A 17525-nucleotide genomic window follows, 5' to 3' on the forward strand; every position below is an offset into this window, starting at 1 on the left:
GTCTATTTTCTATGGAGCATAGACTAAGTCATTTCTATTCTATGATCATTTTAAGGGACAGCTTGGCAGGCAGTTGGCTTTTAAGTAGTTGGGCAGTTCCTTGCCTCGAAATAATTCATTTCTTTGTATGTCTCTTGCATTCTAGGCAAATGAAAGTATTCTCTGTGTGTGCATGGAGCACAGAAATGGGGATTTAAACGTTGTTGGCTGCATGTAGGCCCCATCTAGCTGAATCTGTTACCTTATATTCTTGTCAGGATGAAGTCTGGTTTATCTCTGGTGAAACTGTCAGGGATTACAAAGAAGGCCTTGGATTCTAGCAAGCTGGTGGCTGAGGGAAAAAGATCAGCAACTTTGGTTATGGCTAAGTGAGACTGGCGGGGTTCACAGTGGCCTTTATTCACTTTATTAATTTTCTGTTTTCTCCATGATTAATAGTGTGACTGTTGGGTGGTTGAGTTGAAGCTTAGGAGTGTATGATGTTCATATGTTCCCACTGTATCTTTCTCAGGAGTGTTTGTACATACAGCCTCCCTGTCTCCCCTTCCTCCATCTCTTCCCAGTCATTTCTAGTAACCACTGAACACTGTCTGAGGTGGAAAGTCCACCACGTAGTAGAGAAAAAGATTCAGGCATCTCACCTAAAGTTGTCTATGAAGTTTTCAAAAGCAAATATAATGATCTCCTTGTGCCAGTGGACTTCTTTGGTTTATTTGGGGGGTAAATAAAATCCCTTATGAAAAGAGATGGTTTTGCACATCTGTGTCAGTCCCCATTCTCTTCTATCCTACTTCTGTAAGGCCTTTGTGGGCCTGCGTCTGGGGGATCCATCTACCTTATCCCACACTTGCAGAACCTGGAGTTAATGCCCTGCTTAGGACTTGACACCTGTGCTTAAGAGTGCTATTTAGCGGGGTTGGATTGCTATGTCTCGTTGACAGCAGTCCTGTTAGTTAACACAGTGCCTACCAGAGGGTTGGAATTGTTAGTATTAGATGTGTTGTTGGTGTTCAGACATTCTTCGGTACTAGAGACAGGAGACCACGAATGCCTAAATTTTGTACCAGATCACAACTGTCTTCTCATACTCAGTCCAACCTCCCCATTCCCCCACAGGGCTCACACAAGAAACAATGAGAAATAGGAACAAAGTAGCACGATTATTTGGATTTGAGCTGCAAATCCAAGTGTTCAAAACTTTGGTTAGATGGGTTGGACCACATGGAGTATAGACAGCTTCAGCCTAAAGCAGGTCCTAAGGACCCTCATCTCCCTCCCATTTGAACTCTCTAAACTTGTATCATTATTTACTGTACGCTGGCCTAATAGAAGGACCTATGGAGGCTGAAAGGACCTAGACGGAGGCCCTGAAATGGGTTTACTCCTCTTGCCTTGTTGGATAAGAGAGAAGAGGTTCTATCCTTAGGCTCACCTGTGAGATGTCAGAGCTGTGCCAAGCAGGAGGGGGCTTTGGCACTCGCTAATGTAGCAGAGGGGATGCAGAGAAGACACAGAGCCACAGTCTGCACCACAGCCTCAATAGCGAGTGCCCAAGGAGGAGGGAAGAAAAGGTGAAAGTGCTTCTCCACCCTTAGATCCTTATACTCAGACCCCCTAATGTAAATTACTGCCCTGTTAATCCAACCTGTGATTTTGAAGAAACATTAAATAAGACATCATACTTAGCACTTTGGGAGGCCGAGGCAGGTGGATCACCTGAGGTCATGTCAGGAGTTCAAGACCGGCCTGGCCAACATGGCGAAACCCTGTCTCTAATAAAAATATGAAAATTAGCTGGGCATAGTGGTGTGCACCTGTAATCTCAGCTACTTAGGAGGCTGAGGCAGGAGAATTGCTTGAACCTGGGAGGTGGAGGTTGCAGTGAGCTGAGATCACGCCACTGCACTCCAGCCTGGGCAACAGAGTGAGACTCCACTAAAAAAAAAAAAAAAAAAAGATAGGCCTGTGTAGTGTGTCATCAGTTTGAGAAAATAGCCATTTTTTCTCTCATGCATTATTAGTAAGATAAAGTATATTAGGAATGAAATTGAAATAGACATTAGATTTCTTCTCCATCATTTGACCTATTCATAGTTCAAACAATTAAGTCATGATAGTGTCAATGGGAATTATCTTAGTTTTAATTGTAAAAGTATCTGTTTTCTTTCATGAGGATAAACTATCAGGCTTTGGGCTTGGTACTTTTATTTGCTTAGGAACTGAGTAATTGCCTCATAAAACAGCATGATGGTACTATTAACACCGAATTTTAAGACCTGTTATTAGAGAATTTGCTTTTCTAGTTGGGATAAGACTTTGTTTTTTGGTGCTTAAAATGATTAGTTTCTCAAAATGGGTGTATAATAAACAGGTAAAATTTTGCCTATTTAAAGTAAAAAAGTTTATAATCTCTTGGGTGGCTTTTATATATCTTTTGATACTTCGAAGGGAGGGCTTTTTTTGGGTGGGATGGAGGGAGGAGAGGTATGCTTAACGTTTAGAGTGGAGGTGTTTAAGAATGAGAATAAATATTTTATTTCTGTCATATCTACCTGAGACATATTTGAGGCAATTATTAACAATTTTGCCCGATTATTTTGTCTGATTTGAATATTAAGTATTAAAGAGTTCGTTGACCAAATGTCCTTGAATTTGAAATTTTGGGGACTCTATTATGAATGATAAATTTAACTCTGAGCTATATGGCAATTGGTTCCTGAGATCATTTAAAATTGTGTGAGAGCGTGCGTGTATATTTATATTTGTTCGTTTATCCTTCTTTATCCATCTTTGCCATAAATTTTGGGCATAATTGGAGAATAAACACTAGTTAAGGAACAAGCTATAATTGTAAATAGGAATTTACTGTTATTTTCCTTCTATTGTATTGCAAATCTAAATGATGGTGGCAAATACCATTATGGGATGAAAGTAGCCTTTGTGTTATTTTGAAAATGTGTATGAATTTCATTAGAATAAATGGAATAAACAGAATAGAAACGATGGAATCTACCTTTAGGCCTGACTGCACAAGTTGCCCTGGATATATCTGAGATACAGGAAAGTTATGTTCACATAGCCACTTAGAGATTCTGGTCTTTTGTCTCCTAGTTCAGGCTATTTCTTTGCCTTTGTTCTACCCCTCTTTGGGGCCTGACATAATAATACAGGGCTCTCAGATTAGAATAACTTGGGTTTCATGATGGAGCACTTAGATTGCTGACTTGTTATATTACAGGTGATTTTTGTGGTGCTGAGTCCTTTTTAAAAAGTGGTGGTTCTCTTGCAGGAAGCCAGTTGAGGGAAGTTCTCCATGAATGTACGTCACAATGATGATGACCGACCAAATCCCTCTGGAACTGCCACCATTGCTGAACGGAGAGGTAGCCATGATGCCCCACTTGGTGAATGGAGATGCAGCTCAGCAGGTTGGTGTAGGAACAGGGAAATTTAAGTCAAATTGTCTAAGTGGGAAACAGTAACGCAGTATTTGATTTATTTTGGGATTCAAAGGTTTGTGATTTCAAACCTTAGCATTTCTAGAGGTAAGTGTTTTTGTTGTAGAAATACTGTATCGTTTTTTAAAATATCGTGATTTTAGAGAACAAAATCTTCCCTCATTCAGTTTGTATTCTCGAAGCATTGAAAAATGGAGTCATTTTCAGACTGCGTAAAAGTCTTCGAAATAAAATGACCGCTTATTCGTGCTGTATTGTGCTTGACTAGTTTGCTTGGTTGGCCAGAGCTGCATGCTCAGAGGGTCAGGTTTTGACTTCACACAGGAGTGATCTCGACAAGACGCGCAGGACAGTGTGAACCCGCCCTTGCTGCTGGAATAGTCCTTCCAAATGTGTAGCTCATAAAATCACGGTACTTATTTTCTCTGAATCTCCTTTGTCACTAGTCACTGAACATTGTGGAATAGAGTTATTTGTGAACTCAGTCAAGTAGCACTTGGGGGAAACAATTTAGACAGTAAGTGAAACTTTAAAAAATTATTAGGAATTGAACGATTATCTCTAATGTTAATTAAAAATTTTTATTACAACAGTTGGGCTTGTGCAGTCTTATAAGTAGATATTTTATCTTTGTACATTCTTTAGAAGCATAAAAGCAAATTTTTATTTTATGAAAAGTAGAATTAGGAGCAATTGCTTGGAAAATACCCAAAATATATTAATAATTCAAATAAGTTAATCATTTATTTGATGTCAGTACATGCTGCCTGCTCTAATCTATCATATAGTATATCTACACTCTATCTATCATAGTATATTCTTTGCATATACTTGGTTGGAGCTGACCTTGCTGCTTAATAATTTATATTATTTTCTCCTGCATTGCACTATGAACCTCTTAAGAACAAAAAACATATAATAGGTGCTCAGTAAATGTTTGTTAGTTGAATGCATTTCATGCCTTCTCACCACTGATGCAGACATCTCCCTTCCTGATTCTTCAATCTCTTCCTCTGCTGGATTACTTCCACCAACATACAGTAGTATCTTTTATCTTAAAAACATAAACACCTGCACCTCTCCCCACCCAATAAAACAAAACCTCCTCAGTTGATTCCACATCCCCTTCCAGTTGCTACCTCCTGTTGCTTTTTCCCTCTTTGGCAGTATTTCTCCACTTCCTCTCCTTCCTTACCGCCCACTTTACAGTCTTCACTCTGTGTTCTCATCTTCCTCTTCAGTCTTCAGCATGTCCTGTTGGCTTTATCTCAGGAGTGTGTGCTAAATTCATACTCTGCCATATCCACTACCACTGCTGGACCCCGTGCCATCATCTCCCTAGGGTAGGGCAGGACAGCCCTTCTGGCTGGTCTCTCTGCTTTCCCTTTTGCCCCACCAGGAAGCATTCTCCACATAGATCCTGAGGGATCTTTTCCAAATAAAAACTTTCTGATGTCATTGGCCTACCTCAGGCCACGTTCTTACACCTGGAGTGAAATCCAATCATGCTGCCTGGCTGCCAGCCTTCTGTGTTAGTGCTGGCCTCTCTCTCTCTGTCATTCTCTGCCTGCTTTTCTGCTCACTGTGCTCTAGTAGTTCACAGGATGGTTGCAGAGTGCTGTGGATGGTTTCAAGATGCAGTGTTTGGTCTCCCAATTAAAAAAATTACTAATACAAAGAAACAAAAAGACAAGGTATTTAGTCAAATGTGAGTAAACTTGGAAAACGACTTAGGTCTCTCAGATGTGGTCACCTAATTCCCATTTGCCTGTGTAGCCAAGAGACCTGAGGCCAGCCATCCATGTTGTTGGACACCATGTTTATGTTTTGATGATTTCTCCCACATGTCTGTAATTCAGCTTGCCCAGCAGGCTACGTGGCATTTCCCTGCCCTGCATATCTTACCTCAACTCTAAGCAGAAGCTGCTTAACAATTTTGATTAATAAAACCGTATTTTCAAAGCTAGATGAGGTGGTGCATGCCTGTAATCCTAGCTACTCAGGAGGCTGAAGTAGGAGAATCCCTTGAGCCCAGGAGTTTGAGACCAGCCTGGGCAACATAGTGAGACCTCGTCTCTAAAAAGAAAAAAACAAAACAAAAACCCACATTTTTATTAAATCTTTCTTTAATCTTATTAAAGCTTTCTCTAAAGCTAATAAGAAAAGAAGAATCTGTTAATGTATCTGTTTTGTAAGTATTCAAAATAATCAAGCTTTATGAAAAAGTGGGGGTACACTTAAAAAATCTCACAAGAAGGAACTGTTTGTCTTTTTAATTGGTAAATATGTTTAATTGTGTTAGAAGCATTAACATCCTTGGTTCCAAGCTATTACTTGGCATTAACTCTGACTTTTCCTTAATGGGCAAAATTGTTAAGTGGGTAAAGTGCGTTAGAAATGTCCCTCTCAGCAGGACCAGCCCAAGATTCACCATGCTTTGTCATTGCCTCTGCGTCACTGGGGCTCAGCCTAGGCAGGGGCCTCTGTGCCTGACATTTTTCTTCCTCTTTCTGCTCCCAGAGTCTCCGTCCTGTGTCTCCTCATTCTTTCAAGCCTCCATTCTTTGGGTTCTAACATTTAGCATTGGCCTAGGTGGGCATGGTAGAGGCTCGGGGCCTGTGTGTTCAACCCAGGTGAAGGCACAAGGGGAAGACAGAGTGAAGGAGAAGGAAAACCAAAAGTGGCAGAGAAACACAAGAGGATGTAGGGAAAGGGGAGCAATAGAGGGCCATTCAAAAGAACAAAGAACAAAGGTGAGTCTCCAAGACAGGATCCCAGAGTGTGGGGCTGCATGAGTTTTGAGTGCTTGCTTTGGGCACCTGCTGGTATTTGCTGCTTGCCCTTAAGAGCCTGCGTAGTGTGGTGCTCAGGTGGTTCCATGTTAAAGGATCAGGCTACAGCGGACATGCCAGAGAAAGGGATCTATACGAATGTTTTCTGAGGCTTTTACTGTGCTTTCTCACTGAAGCAATACCTTTTCATCTTAATAAGAACCTTTTGCAGGCACAGGATTGACTGTAGGGGTGGACATTGCAGGCACTGTACAACAGACCCTCGGCGGTGGCATCCTGAGGTATGTGGCACCTCAGCCACCTCTCACATCATACTGTTGTAAAGAGCCATCCCCTGGCCATAGGGTTCTGCCGCTAAATGTCTGTTAGGAGTATGTATGGTAAAGCTTACCTTGTTTGTATTTACAGGGTTCTTAATACTTTGCAGCTGTGCAAAGGACATTCTAAACAGTTCTATATATGCAAAAGAACTACCACAATTATGAGAAAGCTCTTCAGTTCCCACAGCCCTCCTCCTTCTGATTTCTGTTCTGCTGGTTTCTGGATGTAATTAGGACTAGTTCATGGCAGGATTCTCTGTTGCGTTCTTGCTCTCTAAATAAGACACACTGTTAATTTTCATTATTTGAAGTCACATTAAGTTTGAAACCTTGGCTTGTCATTTTACGCAGGTAGCAGGAAAAGGGCAAGAGTGAAAAGGATGATTATTTTCTTAAAAAGAAAAGTCATCGTCATTATGAATGAAGCTTTTAAAAGCATTATCAACTAAAAATAAATAACAAGAAACAATGTGAACAGAAGCAGCTTACACAACAGTTTTCCTTATTTAATAGCTTTACTGAGGTATAATTCATATGTCATACCATTCACCCACTGAAAGTATACAATCATTGGAATCTAGTATATTCACAGAATTGTACAACCTTGAGTACAATTAATTTTAGAACATTTTTATCACTCTAAAAAGAACCCTAAAGGGATCAGTCCCTATTTCCTGTTTCTCTCTCCCTTCCCCCATCCTAGGTAACCACTAATTCACTTATTTTCTGTCTCTATAGGTAGATATTGCCTATTCTGGAATTTCATATAAATAAAATTACGTAACATTTGGTCTTTTGTGTCTGGCATCTTTCACCCAACATCTTTTTTTTTTTTTTTTTTTTTGAGATGGAGTCTCGCTCTGTTGCCCAGGCTGGAGTGCAATGGCATGATCTCTGCTCACTGCAACCTCCACCTCCCGGGTTCAAGTGATTCTCCTGCCTCAGCCTCTCAAGTAGCTGAGATTACAGGCATGTGCCACTACGCCTGGCTAATTTTTGTATTTTTAGTAGAGGTGGCGTTTCACCATGTTGGCCAGGATGGTCTTGAACTCCTGACTTCAAGTGATCTGCCCGCCTTGGCCTCCCAAAGTGCTGGGATTACATGCGTGAGCCACCGCGCCCGGTTCACTCAACACATTTCTAAGGTTCATTCATATTGCAGCATGTGTCAGTACTGTATTCCTTTTTTACTGCCAAATATTTTACTGCATGGATCTACCACATTTTATTAATCCACTCGTGATCTGATAGACATCTGAGTTATTTTCACTTTTTGGCTATTATGAATAATGCTGCTATGCACAGATTCTTGTGTGGACATGTTTTTTATTTCTCTTGTATATATAACCAAAAGTGAAATTGAGTAGCTTTATTTTGAAGTATTATTTTCTAAATAAAGTTATCTCTGCTTTGTATCACCATTAATTTCTCCCACCTCTGAATAACTACAGCCTAGCTTAGCTAAATAAAATTTGCTTCCCTTAATATGCCTAATTGTATACTATTCTTGAGTTATAAAAATCAGGTTTCAACCTGAGTTTTTAATATGTGGCTATTATAAATGATGACAAATGCCCTTCAATAATCAGAAAATTGATGCCTTTGTTGACATTTTCAGAAGCTTGTGGTATATTAACTTACCTGTGTTTGTTATGGACTTCTGCATTTTAGCGATTTTAAAATGTAGCAGCCAGTTTTGAGCACAAAAGAATAAACATCAGCCCAAATTCTGACTTTTTTATTGATTTAATATTTTAATAATTTCTGAAGAATTATAGCAGCTACCAGTTAAACCATTAGATTAAAAACAGAAGTGTCGACATAGGGTGGCAGAGTTTACTGATTTGTTAATTTAACATGTGATACTTATAAGGGTATCTGTGACCTGCATGAGAGTAGTGTGCCACTTTATATTATATTCTTAGTGACTTTGCTTAAATATGTATTCACTGAGGGTCAATTCCTAGTGGAACTGGGTTGGATTAGATGACTCTTTGACCTGACTAGCATTTAGCATATGGAGGACATCTAGTAAATGATTTGTCATACTATTCTTCTTCTCTCTCGCCTTTTTTAATTCTTCTATTCTTCTAGAATATTGCTGAGTGTTTTTAATGCTTCTTCTTCAGAAAGTAGAACTCCTTAAACATATACAGAAAACTCGCTTCTGCTAGCTCAGGATAATGTATCATCTACTTGCCCTGGAAGGCAGAAGGCAATTGCCTCAGTCATGTCCAATTCTCTTGACTTTGCCTATTCCTGTTGATCAGCACTTAGCATGTCATTTCATGGAGAGAGTTTTTTTCCCTCTTTTGTTTCTTCTTTTGAAAGCCCCTGTTTCCTCTAGACAGAATATGTAACCAGAGTTTTTTCCTGGAGTGTTCTTTTGAATACACATTTCCAGACAGTATGTTCAACATATTAAAGCTTTCCACCCTCAGATGGTACTCATCATCAGCATGTCTTTTCCATCAAATGTGCCCCTCCTCCTAATCCAGTGACCTTTTCTGTTCTGGTTGATATCTTCTTAATAACTTTCTCCTCGATGGCTTCCGTCTTGCATTCAGTAGTTCAAATCCTGTCACCTCACAGGTTTACTCCTTAAATATACTGATAGCCACGGTGTTGGGGGACCCGTGAAGAGTTTTGCTTACATAACAGAGTTTGTCTACTCCTCAGAAATCCCAACAGAAAGGAAGTTTTGTAATCAGTATATTGTAGAAAAATGAATAAACAACTCTTGAGAAGATTACCCAGGAGAAAGAAGGATATTCAGATGAGAGTGGGAGTGACAGTTAAAAAAGAGACTGCAGCTATTATTGCTAAATAACATTACAGAAGAGCTCCTTTTGTGATAGAATCCTGTTATGGGCTGGGACTTGAGCTAGAAAGTAGAAAGAGGCTGGTCAAATGCTGGGTATGGAAAACCGAGCATGGGGAAGCTCGGTCATGGATCACATTCTTCAGCATCAAGATGCGTGAGAAATGCACAACCTGTGCAAATGCTTAAATAAAATTATTATTGCTGGCTGCCATTCATGCTTCCTCTACCACTCAAATTTATAAAGCCCTCCGGAGTCAAGATACTGTCAGCCTCTCTCCTTTGAAATTTGGGGTGGAAAAGAATGAGAGGATAGGCTGGGCACGGTGGCTCACGCCTGTAATCCCAGCACTTTGGGAGGCCGAGGCAGGCGGATCACGAGGTTGGGAGATCGAGACCATCCTGCTGGCTAACACGGTGAAACCCCGTCTCTACTAAAAATACAAAAAAATTAGCCAGGCGTGGTGGTGGACGCCTGTAGTCCCAGCTACTTGGGAGGCTGAGGCAGGAGAATGGCGTGAACCTGGGAGGCGGAGCTTGCAGTGAGCAGACATTGAACCACTGCACTCCAGCCTGGGCCACAGAGCGGGACTCTGTCTCAAAAAAAAAAGAATGAGAGGATAGGATTTATGACTAAATTTAGGAGTGATTGAATAATAGATTTGTTCATTTTAATAAGTATTTATCAAATGTCTTGTATGCTGGCACTGTATTAGGTGCTGGCGACAGAAAGATGAATAAGGCGCTGTTCTTGCCCTAAAGGAATGAGCAGTCTAGTTGAGGAGCAAAATGTGGCCTACCAAAAAAAAAAAAAAAAAAAAAGGCTGTATTTACACGTACATTAAGTCACAGGAGAGTGCTTGGATTGCAGAGTGTCACAGTGCAGAGGAGTTCAGAGGAGGAATTGAGGATTGGGATAGGTGGGCAGGAAAACAGAACAGGCTAGGAAAAGTATCTGTGGGGAGGCTGAGCCTGGGTCAGATCAGATCTAAGATGAAGTGAAGGCTAGAACTATCCAGACTTTGTACATCAAGTAATCCGTTTCTGTTTTATTAAAGGAGAATACATTATAGGGATTACATATGCAATGGAGAGCTATTGGGGCACTACAAACAAACCTCATCTGCATAGTCGGTGATCTCTTTGCTTGAACTTCTGCTATTTAGTGTCTTTGTTAATGAATGTATTTGTCCTCTGATTCTCCAGTCCCGACGGTCCACCATCCGCTTGATGCCTGTTGCTCAGAATTACTGACTCCACAGTGGGGCAGATCACAAGCACCCCCCCAACCAGATCCACTTTCCAGCTGTGGGTTGCTACCCCTGCTTTGAGGGCCTCCTTTTAACTATAAAAAAAAGGTGTGATTTTATCCAGATCTGTGGTCTGACTTTTCAGACCTCTCTGAGTTAGTTTTGCCAATTTTGCTCACTACAAAAGCTTCCAAAAAGGCATAGCCTATGCAGAATCTCAGTCTTATAAAGGAAAATGTTGATGCCATGTTATCAGAGGGTGTTGTTATATGTGGCACCCCCAATAATTAGAACATAGGACATATAATTATGGCAGCCCTGAGCTGTCTGGGTTGAGAGACACTTCAGAATTTAATTAGCCAAAGGCAATAATAATAAGATATAAGATGTAGTCAGTATCCTGCAAATGCTAGAAATTGAGCTGCCTTTAAAACAGGAAGGATTAAGGTAAAATACTGGCATGGTAGCGTTGCACTGCAGAATAATGGCAATTTTAAAATCTAAGGTGGTTTTAACATTATGATTGTTTTCAAATTATTGCAATTTTTGGCTGTCTGATTTCCTTGTTAACTCAGGGTGGGTAGGGACTGTCTCTCTCTTGTTCATGCTGTGCCTGGCATCTGAAGTAACATTCAGTAAATCTTTTTGAATAGATGAAGGATGAAAGCAATGAACAGATTTAATTCATCTATATCAGGGCTTGAAAAGTAGCTTATTGCCTTTGTCATACAGGCATGGGTGTATGTGTGTGTGTGTTGTTTTTGTTTTTGTTTTTTTACCTTTAGTTTAGAAGAAAAAGATTTCAGTACCAGTATTAAAAATGGGAAGATTTATATAAAACTGGATTTTTCTGTTTAACTGGAAAAACCAGAAGACTTACGCCTGTAATCCCAGCATTTTTGGGAGGCCGAGGCGTGTGGGTCACCTGAGGTCCAGAGTTCAAGACCAGCCTGACCAACATGGTGAAACCCCCATCTCTACTAAATTGCCAGGCGTGGTGCTGCATGCCTGTAGTCCCAGCTACTTAGGAGGCTGAGGCAGGAGAATCACTTGAACCCAAGAGGCGGAGGTTGCAGTGAGCCGAGATTGTGCCATTGCACTCCAGCCTGGGTGACAAGAGCAAAACTCTGTCTCAAAAAAAAAAAAAAAAAAAAAAAAAACCCCAGAAGATGTGATAACACTGGGCTGGTCCTTCCTACTTTGCAACAATTGGCACAGAAGTTGCAGCCATTTGCTGTTGATGGGGAACGTCCTCTTTAGTGCCTGCTCCGTCCACTTCACTTAGTTTCCAAGCCTGCCTGAATTCTGTGGTCATCCTGGTTTGGAATCTGGAAATTGTTAACTTTTTAAACTTTAAATTGCATCTTGTGCTCATGCATATCATATTTTAAATACAGAAAAATGATTAAGATTTTTTCAGGCATGTGCATTGTGTATCAAACTGATAATGTGTTTTAAAATCTTTTAGTTATCTACTTGCCCCATGACTTGTAAAATGAATTAGGCTGGGCGCTGGTTCATGTAGCTTTGTAGAAGGATTTCAACTTTACCTCTTACATGTTAGGACCCATGTGGGTTTTTTTGTTTTGTTTTGTTTTTTGGCTTTTAGTTTTTAGGATTTGAGGCCCCCAATAAGTGCCACATGGAACGTTCACTAAAGCATAGAAAGGCCAAAAGAAACAATCCTATTCTTTAGTTTTACTGTTTACAGTCTAGTTAGGAGACATTAAACACAGATGCAAGGTAAAAGTAGTCCAAGCGCAGAGATGCAAATACTTGTGTTTATATTCTTTTTTGCAGTTTCCAAGAATTGAGTCTTTAAGTATTTATTGAAAGAGTTTTTTTTAAGGGTAAACTTTTCCTGGTATTACCTAGATGAGGAATTTTTGTTTAAAGCATTTATGTATGTATGTATGTAAGTATTTAAGACAGGGTCTCCTTATGTTGCCCAGGCTGGTCTTGAACTCCTGGGCTCAGAGGATCCTCCTGCCATGGCTTCCCAAAGTGCTGGGATTACAGGTGTGAGCCACTATGCCCGGCCATAAAGCATTTCCATATTAACTTTTAAAGACATAAGATGAAATTGGATAGATTTCCAAACTCTGATTTCTCCTTTTCTTGTTTTGAAAATGTGTATTTGTCATGTTGAATGTGATGCGATAGCTACTGATGTATCTCATAGTACAGTAAAAGTAGTATATAAACACAGGAAGAAAAGATGAGACACTTCTGCATCCAGAATGTGTTAAGACGAGACACTTCTGCATCCAGAATATGTTTGCACATAATCGTTTTCATGTAGGCAGACTCTTTCTTTTTTAGTCCAAATGATTGATTTAAACATATGACTATATAAAATATATGTGTTACACTCCAAACATGACAGTAGTAAGCAAGCTGCGTAAAATTCGTAACATTAATCTCCAAGTTCCAAATGCAGATACTCATTCTCATTCTTTTTTTCTCTCTCCTACATTTCCAAATGCAAAAATAAACAGCCTGCCAAGGAGCCAGTTGCTGAAGTGCCGTAGTGTTTTATCTAGGTAATCTTGGATTTAGCTGCCTTTAGATTATATTTGTTCCCTCATTTAAATTGGCATTGGCCAGAACTAGGTGCCTCTTAGTCATTTTCTGGTCAGCTTTAATGTTACAATAACTTGAAGCTAGACATGGTGGGTCCCCAGAAGAAACATTATACATGTGCTGCTTTAGTGTTAATGTCTACATTGGTATTTCTTCCCTGCCCTGGGCCTTTTTCCTTAACAGGTGACCATCAGATCAGATCATCTGTTGAGAGGGAATGTGTTTTACCTGAGCAGCAGGTGTGTTCAGCACTTTGATTAACAAGAATAATTTGGCCCTCCCTTCCTGGGTCCTCTCTTTCCTGCCCCTTCCTTGCTCCTTGCAGCATAGTAGACAAGCATTTGAATAAAATGGACAGTCTGCATTTAGCAAATTACCCTTCCAAAGGCTTCTGCTTTGCAAATAATTGGGCAGTTAAGTGGAGTCAGCAAAGATCCAGAGGTAAATGTGGTCTAGTTTTGGGTGCAGGTTGACTAGAAAGTATATCAGTAAACTTGTTACTAAGCTTCCATTTCTGTTGTTTAAAAAAATGCAAATCAGTTCTTGTTAGCCGCACCTTAGATTTGAAGGGAAATGGACTTGTGTTATTGACCAATTATGTTACATGACTTTTAATTTTCAGGAAGGGTCATTAATATGTTTTGTTTTTGAGACTCACTCTGTTCCCCAGGCTGTAGTGCAGTGATATAGTCCCAGCTCACTGCAGCCTCAACCTTCTGGGTTCAAGCTATCTTCCCACCTCAGCCTCCTGAGTAGCTGGGACTATAGGCATGCACCAGCATGGCCTGGCTACTTATTTTTATTTTTTGTAGAGACAGCCCCCTTATGTTGCCCAAGCTGGTCTCAAACTCCTGGTTTCAAGCCATGGTCCTGCCTAGACCTCCCAAAATGTGGGATTACACAGGTATGACCCTCTGTGCCAGGCCTCAACCAAACCTTTTTTTGTTGTTGTTACATTCATGTAATCAGAAGTTGATAATTTTTTTTTTTTGAGTCAGGTTCTCATCTTGTCACCCAGGCTGGAATATAGTAAAATGTTTTTGTGTTTTCTAAGCAGTAGTTAGAAACATTAATCACTGAGCATGTTACTGTCTCAGAAGTTTCTTTGGTCTTTATATTGGAGTATTGAGTTGTCATTCTAGTTCAAGGGAGAAGCTATGACATACAGAAGGATGTGCTTTAATTAATGTTGTTGTTTGGTAGTTAAATAGGCCACAGTAATGCAGCTAATTTTTAATTTTTGTTTTATATTGCCAGAATGGATCTGTTTAGAACCCATTTAAACTCTTATGACCTTGGCAAAAAGGTCACATGGAAAACATCTATATAGAATGGCTATTTCTTTATAATTTACTTGATGGCTTTAGTTATGACTGAATATAAAACTATAAAATATTAATATGAATTACAAATTAATGGCATCCATATTTTTCTCTTAGGGTTTGTGATAGGAAATCAGATACTAGGTTTGTCTATATGAATAGTATCTGTGTGTTTTCAGGACACAGGGAATCAATTGATGGTGGAGTTGGGTGTTAGGAGACATTATCCTTTCATAGATCGGTGTCCACATCAAGCTTACTTCCCACGGTCTCTTGCTTTCTCATTTTTAAAGTGGTTTACTCGGGATGAGAGTTCTCCTACTTTTTATCAACTACTTGGACTTCTGCACACTTGGAACTTTTTTTTTTCTCTCTAGATGAAGTCTTGCTCTGTCGCCCAGGCTGGAGTGCAATGGCGCGATCTCAGCTCACTGCAACCTCTGCCTCCCTGGTTCAAGCAATTCTCCTGCCTGAGCCTCCTTAGTAGCTGGGATTATAGGCACCCACTACCACACCCGGCGAATTTTTAAATTTTTAGTAGAGACGAGGTTTCACCACATTGGCCAGTCTGGTCTCGAAGTCCCAGCCTCAAGTGATCTGCCCTCCCTGGCCTCCCAAAGTGCTGGGATTTCGGGCGTGAGCCACCACGCCTGGGCCAACCTTGGAACTTTAAAGAGCCTCCATTAACAAGGCGGGAAGATAGGTGTCACACCAGGTGTGAGTGCCGTCTTTGGAGGGGGACAGTGACTCATTTTCTAACAATTATTCTTAAACCTAGAGGGAAATGCAGGACAAAAGATGCTGTAAGGTTGACTCTTCCAGAGATGTCTATACCTTAGCAATCTAAAAACTGTACGAAAGGTCAGAGTTAGGACTTTGAAAGAATGCTAAGTGTTAATTTTTGGCATTTACCTCAAACTTAAGTGCTGCTTTGGAAGCCTGCTGATCACTAGAATGCTTTTAGTCTCAACCAACCTAATCTCAACTTTTACTTGAGTGGTTATCTGTGGACACTAAGTTAAAATTGTTGGAAACAGTGGCTTTTAATGGATATTTTTATCTCTTTCTTCCTGTTGAGGTGGAGGGAAGGATTAGTGACTATTGGGGAAGGGCTTACGAGGTGCTGCGGCTGGTGCTGAGCCCTTACACACATGATTTCATCCAGTAATTACACACCCTGTAAGGCAGCAATCATCTTTATAGACCAAACCCAAGGCGAGAAAGGTTATGTACTTGCATCTAGCACATCACAGAGCTGGGATTTGAACCCACTTGTCTCCTCTTCCAAAACTCAGATCCTGCCTTCTGGGAAAGGTGGAGCTGCCTGGCTTGGACTCACCTCTCTTAGTCTTGTTCAGGTAAACAGCTAGGGAGAGAGATGGGACTTGGTTTTTGCACAGTAGTAAATTGTAAACTTTATAGAGGCCATTCCTCTTCATTATCTTACATGATCTCCACATTAACTCCAGAAGGGGGCAGTGCCTCTGGCTCCCCAGCTTCTGAAAATTGAGGACTAAGCAGCAGTGGTAGTGTCGGAAGTCCTGGAGGTCAGGCTCGTGTTTGCAAAAGGAGTTGGGAGTGAAATCTTCCGAAGCCCCAGTTCGGGTCACAGCAGCGTCTCCCTTTTTTCCTTAGGGAATGGTTCTTTTCTTGAGATTGGCAATAGGAGGGCTGCTCCCTCCCAGGTCAGCAGTTGCTGAGAGGTGGTGGTGGCCAGGGAAGGGTAGTAGACGGTAGTAGTAGGTAGAGATAGTAGAGGTAGTAGAGGTTCCTCCCCCATGGGAGTCTCACCCTGGAGTTAGGAGAGGGCCTTTTGCCTGCCTTTTCTTCCCAAACCCCGTCCTTCATTTCCATTAAAAAATTGCATCACCCTAGAGGCAGCTTTGAGACTACAGAAATTTAAAACCTTGTAAGATTTGAACATATTGGGTGGTTTTTCATTCTGAATTTACAGAGTAATGCCAGAATGAAAGAAACAAAGTTTATCCTTCAAAAGGAAAGAAAATGGCCACTTCGCTTCACAGGTATTTCTTTAATCTCTCGCTTCTACTTTTCCCGTTTTCTAAGGGGAATACAGAATTAAGTGTCATGCAGATTTTTACTATGAATGGTGATACCGTACCGGGTTGCTCATGAGTTCCTCGTTTTCTTTGTTTTAGATTGATGAAGGACTGCTTGAACTTTGACTCTCCTGAAGATGTTAATTATATGTTTCAAAAATCATGTGTTCTGCTAAAAATCACTTATGCATAGCCTTGGAAGAAGAACTGGAGGCAGGGAGTTGCTTCAGCGTGCAGAATATCGTTTTGGAGGCCTTGGGAAATAAATCTTGAGTTAGTTCATTTACCACCAAGACATATTTAGTCACTGTATATAAACAAAAGAAGTCACAGTGTGCCTGGACATTATTTGTCCCAGATGGAGTTTCAACTTGGCTCATTATACTGCACTGATGTCATGGTGCATAAACTGGCTCCGAATTCAGCGTGCATAGAATCGGCTGTGTGCTTGTATGTGCTGAGGGTGTGCGGGAGGAGGGGCGGGGCTGGCTGGAAAATCTTTGTCACATTTTTCCTTTGCTCTCTGTAGAGGCTAGTGTCAGTCTTGAATTTGGACTTGGTGCAGAATGAGGGAAGAATTGGAATAATCTGTTCATGTATACAAGTCAGTGTGTGTATGTCCTCAAAGCTGTAGTTCTTCCAAGACCAAGAATCTAAGTGTGCCTGGCTTTCCAACAGTTGCTTAACAAAGCTCTAGTAACTCAAATCTAGAGAGGAAAATCTTAAAAGCATTACATTTTAAAAAGAGCATTTTTAGTGTGTTTGCCTAGAAGTCTTAAATCTGGACAGCTTCTTTAAACTTTGTAATGGTCTTGAGTATCCAACTGTAAAATTCTGTTTTCCTGGATTGTATGATGGACAACGTCTCAAACTAGTTGCTTAAAAGTATGTAAAAAGGTGGCCGAATTTAATTCTTCCT

At 40.5% G+C, this 17525-nt stretch overlaps 1 protein-coding gene across 2 annotated transcripts in view; it reads left to right on the forward strand.

Moving 5' to 3' along the window:
* The window catches only part of FNDC3B (fibronectin type III domain containing 3B), a 361800-nt gene that overhangs the window by 69109 nt on the left and 275166 nt on the right, over positions 1-17525 (forward strand). For both annotated transcript variants that reach the window (XM_003256464.3, XM_003256465.3), the window contains exon 2: positions 3290-3428. In XM_003256464.3, the coding sequence (XP_003256512.2) occupies positions 3318-3428 (111 nt within the window). In that variant the 5' untranslated portion in view covers positions 3290-3317. The remainder of the gene's footprint in view (positions 1-3289; positions 3429-17525) is intronic.

The sequence above is a fragment of the Nomascus leucogenys genome, chromosome 11, assembly GCF_006542625.1.
Source record: "Nomascus leucogenys isolate Asia chromosome 11, Asia_NLE_v1, whole genome shotgun sequence".
Taxonomy (NCBI): domain Eukaryota; kingdom Metazoa; phylum Chordata; class Mammalia; order Primates; family Hylobatidae; genus Nomascus; species Nomascus leucogenys.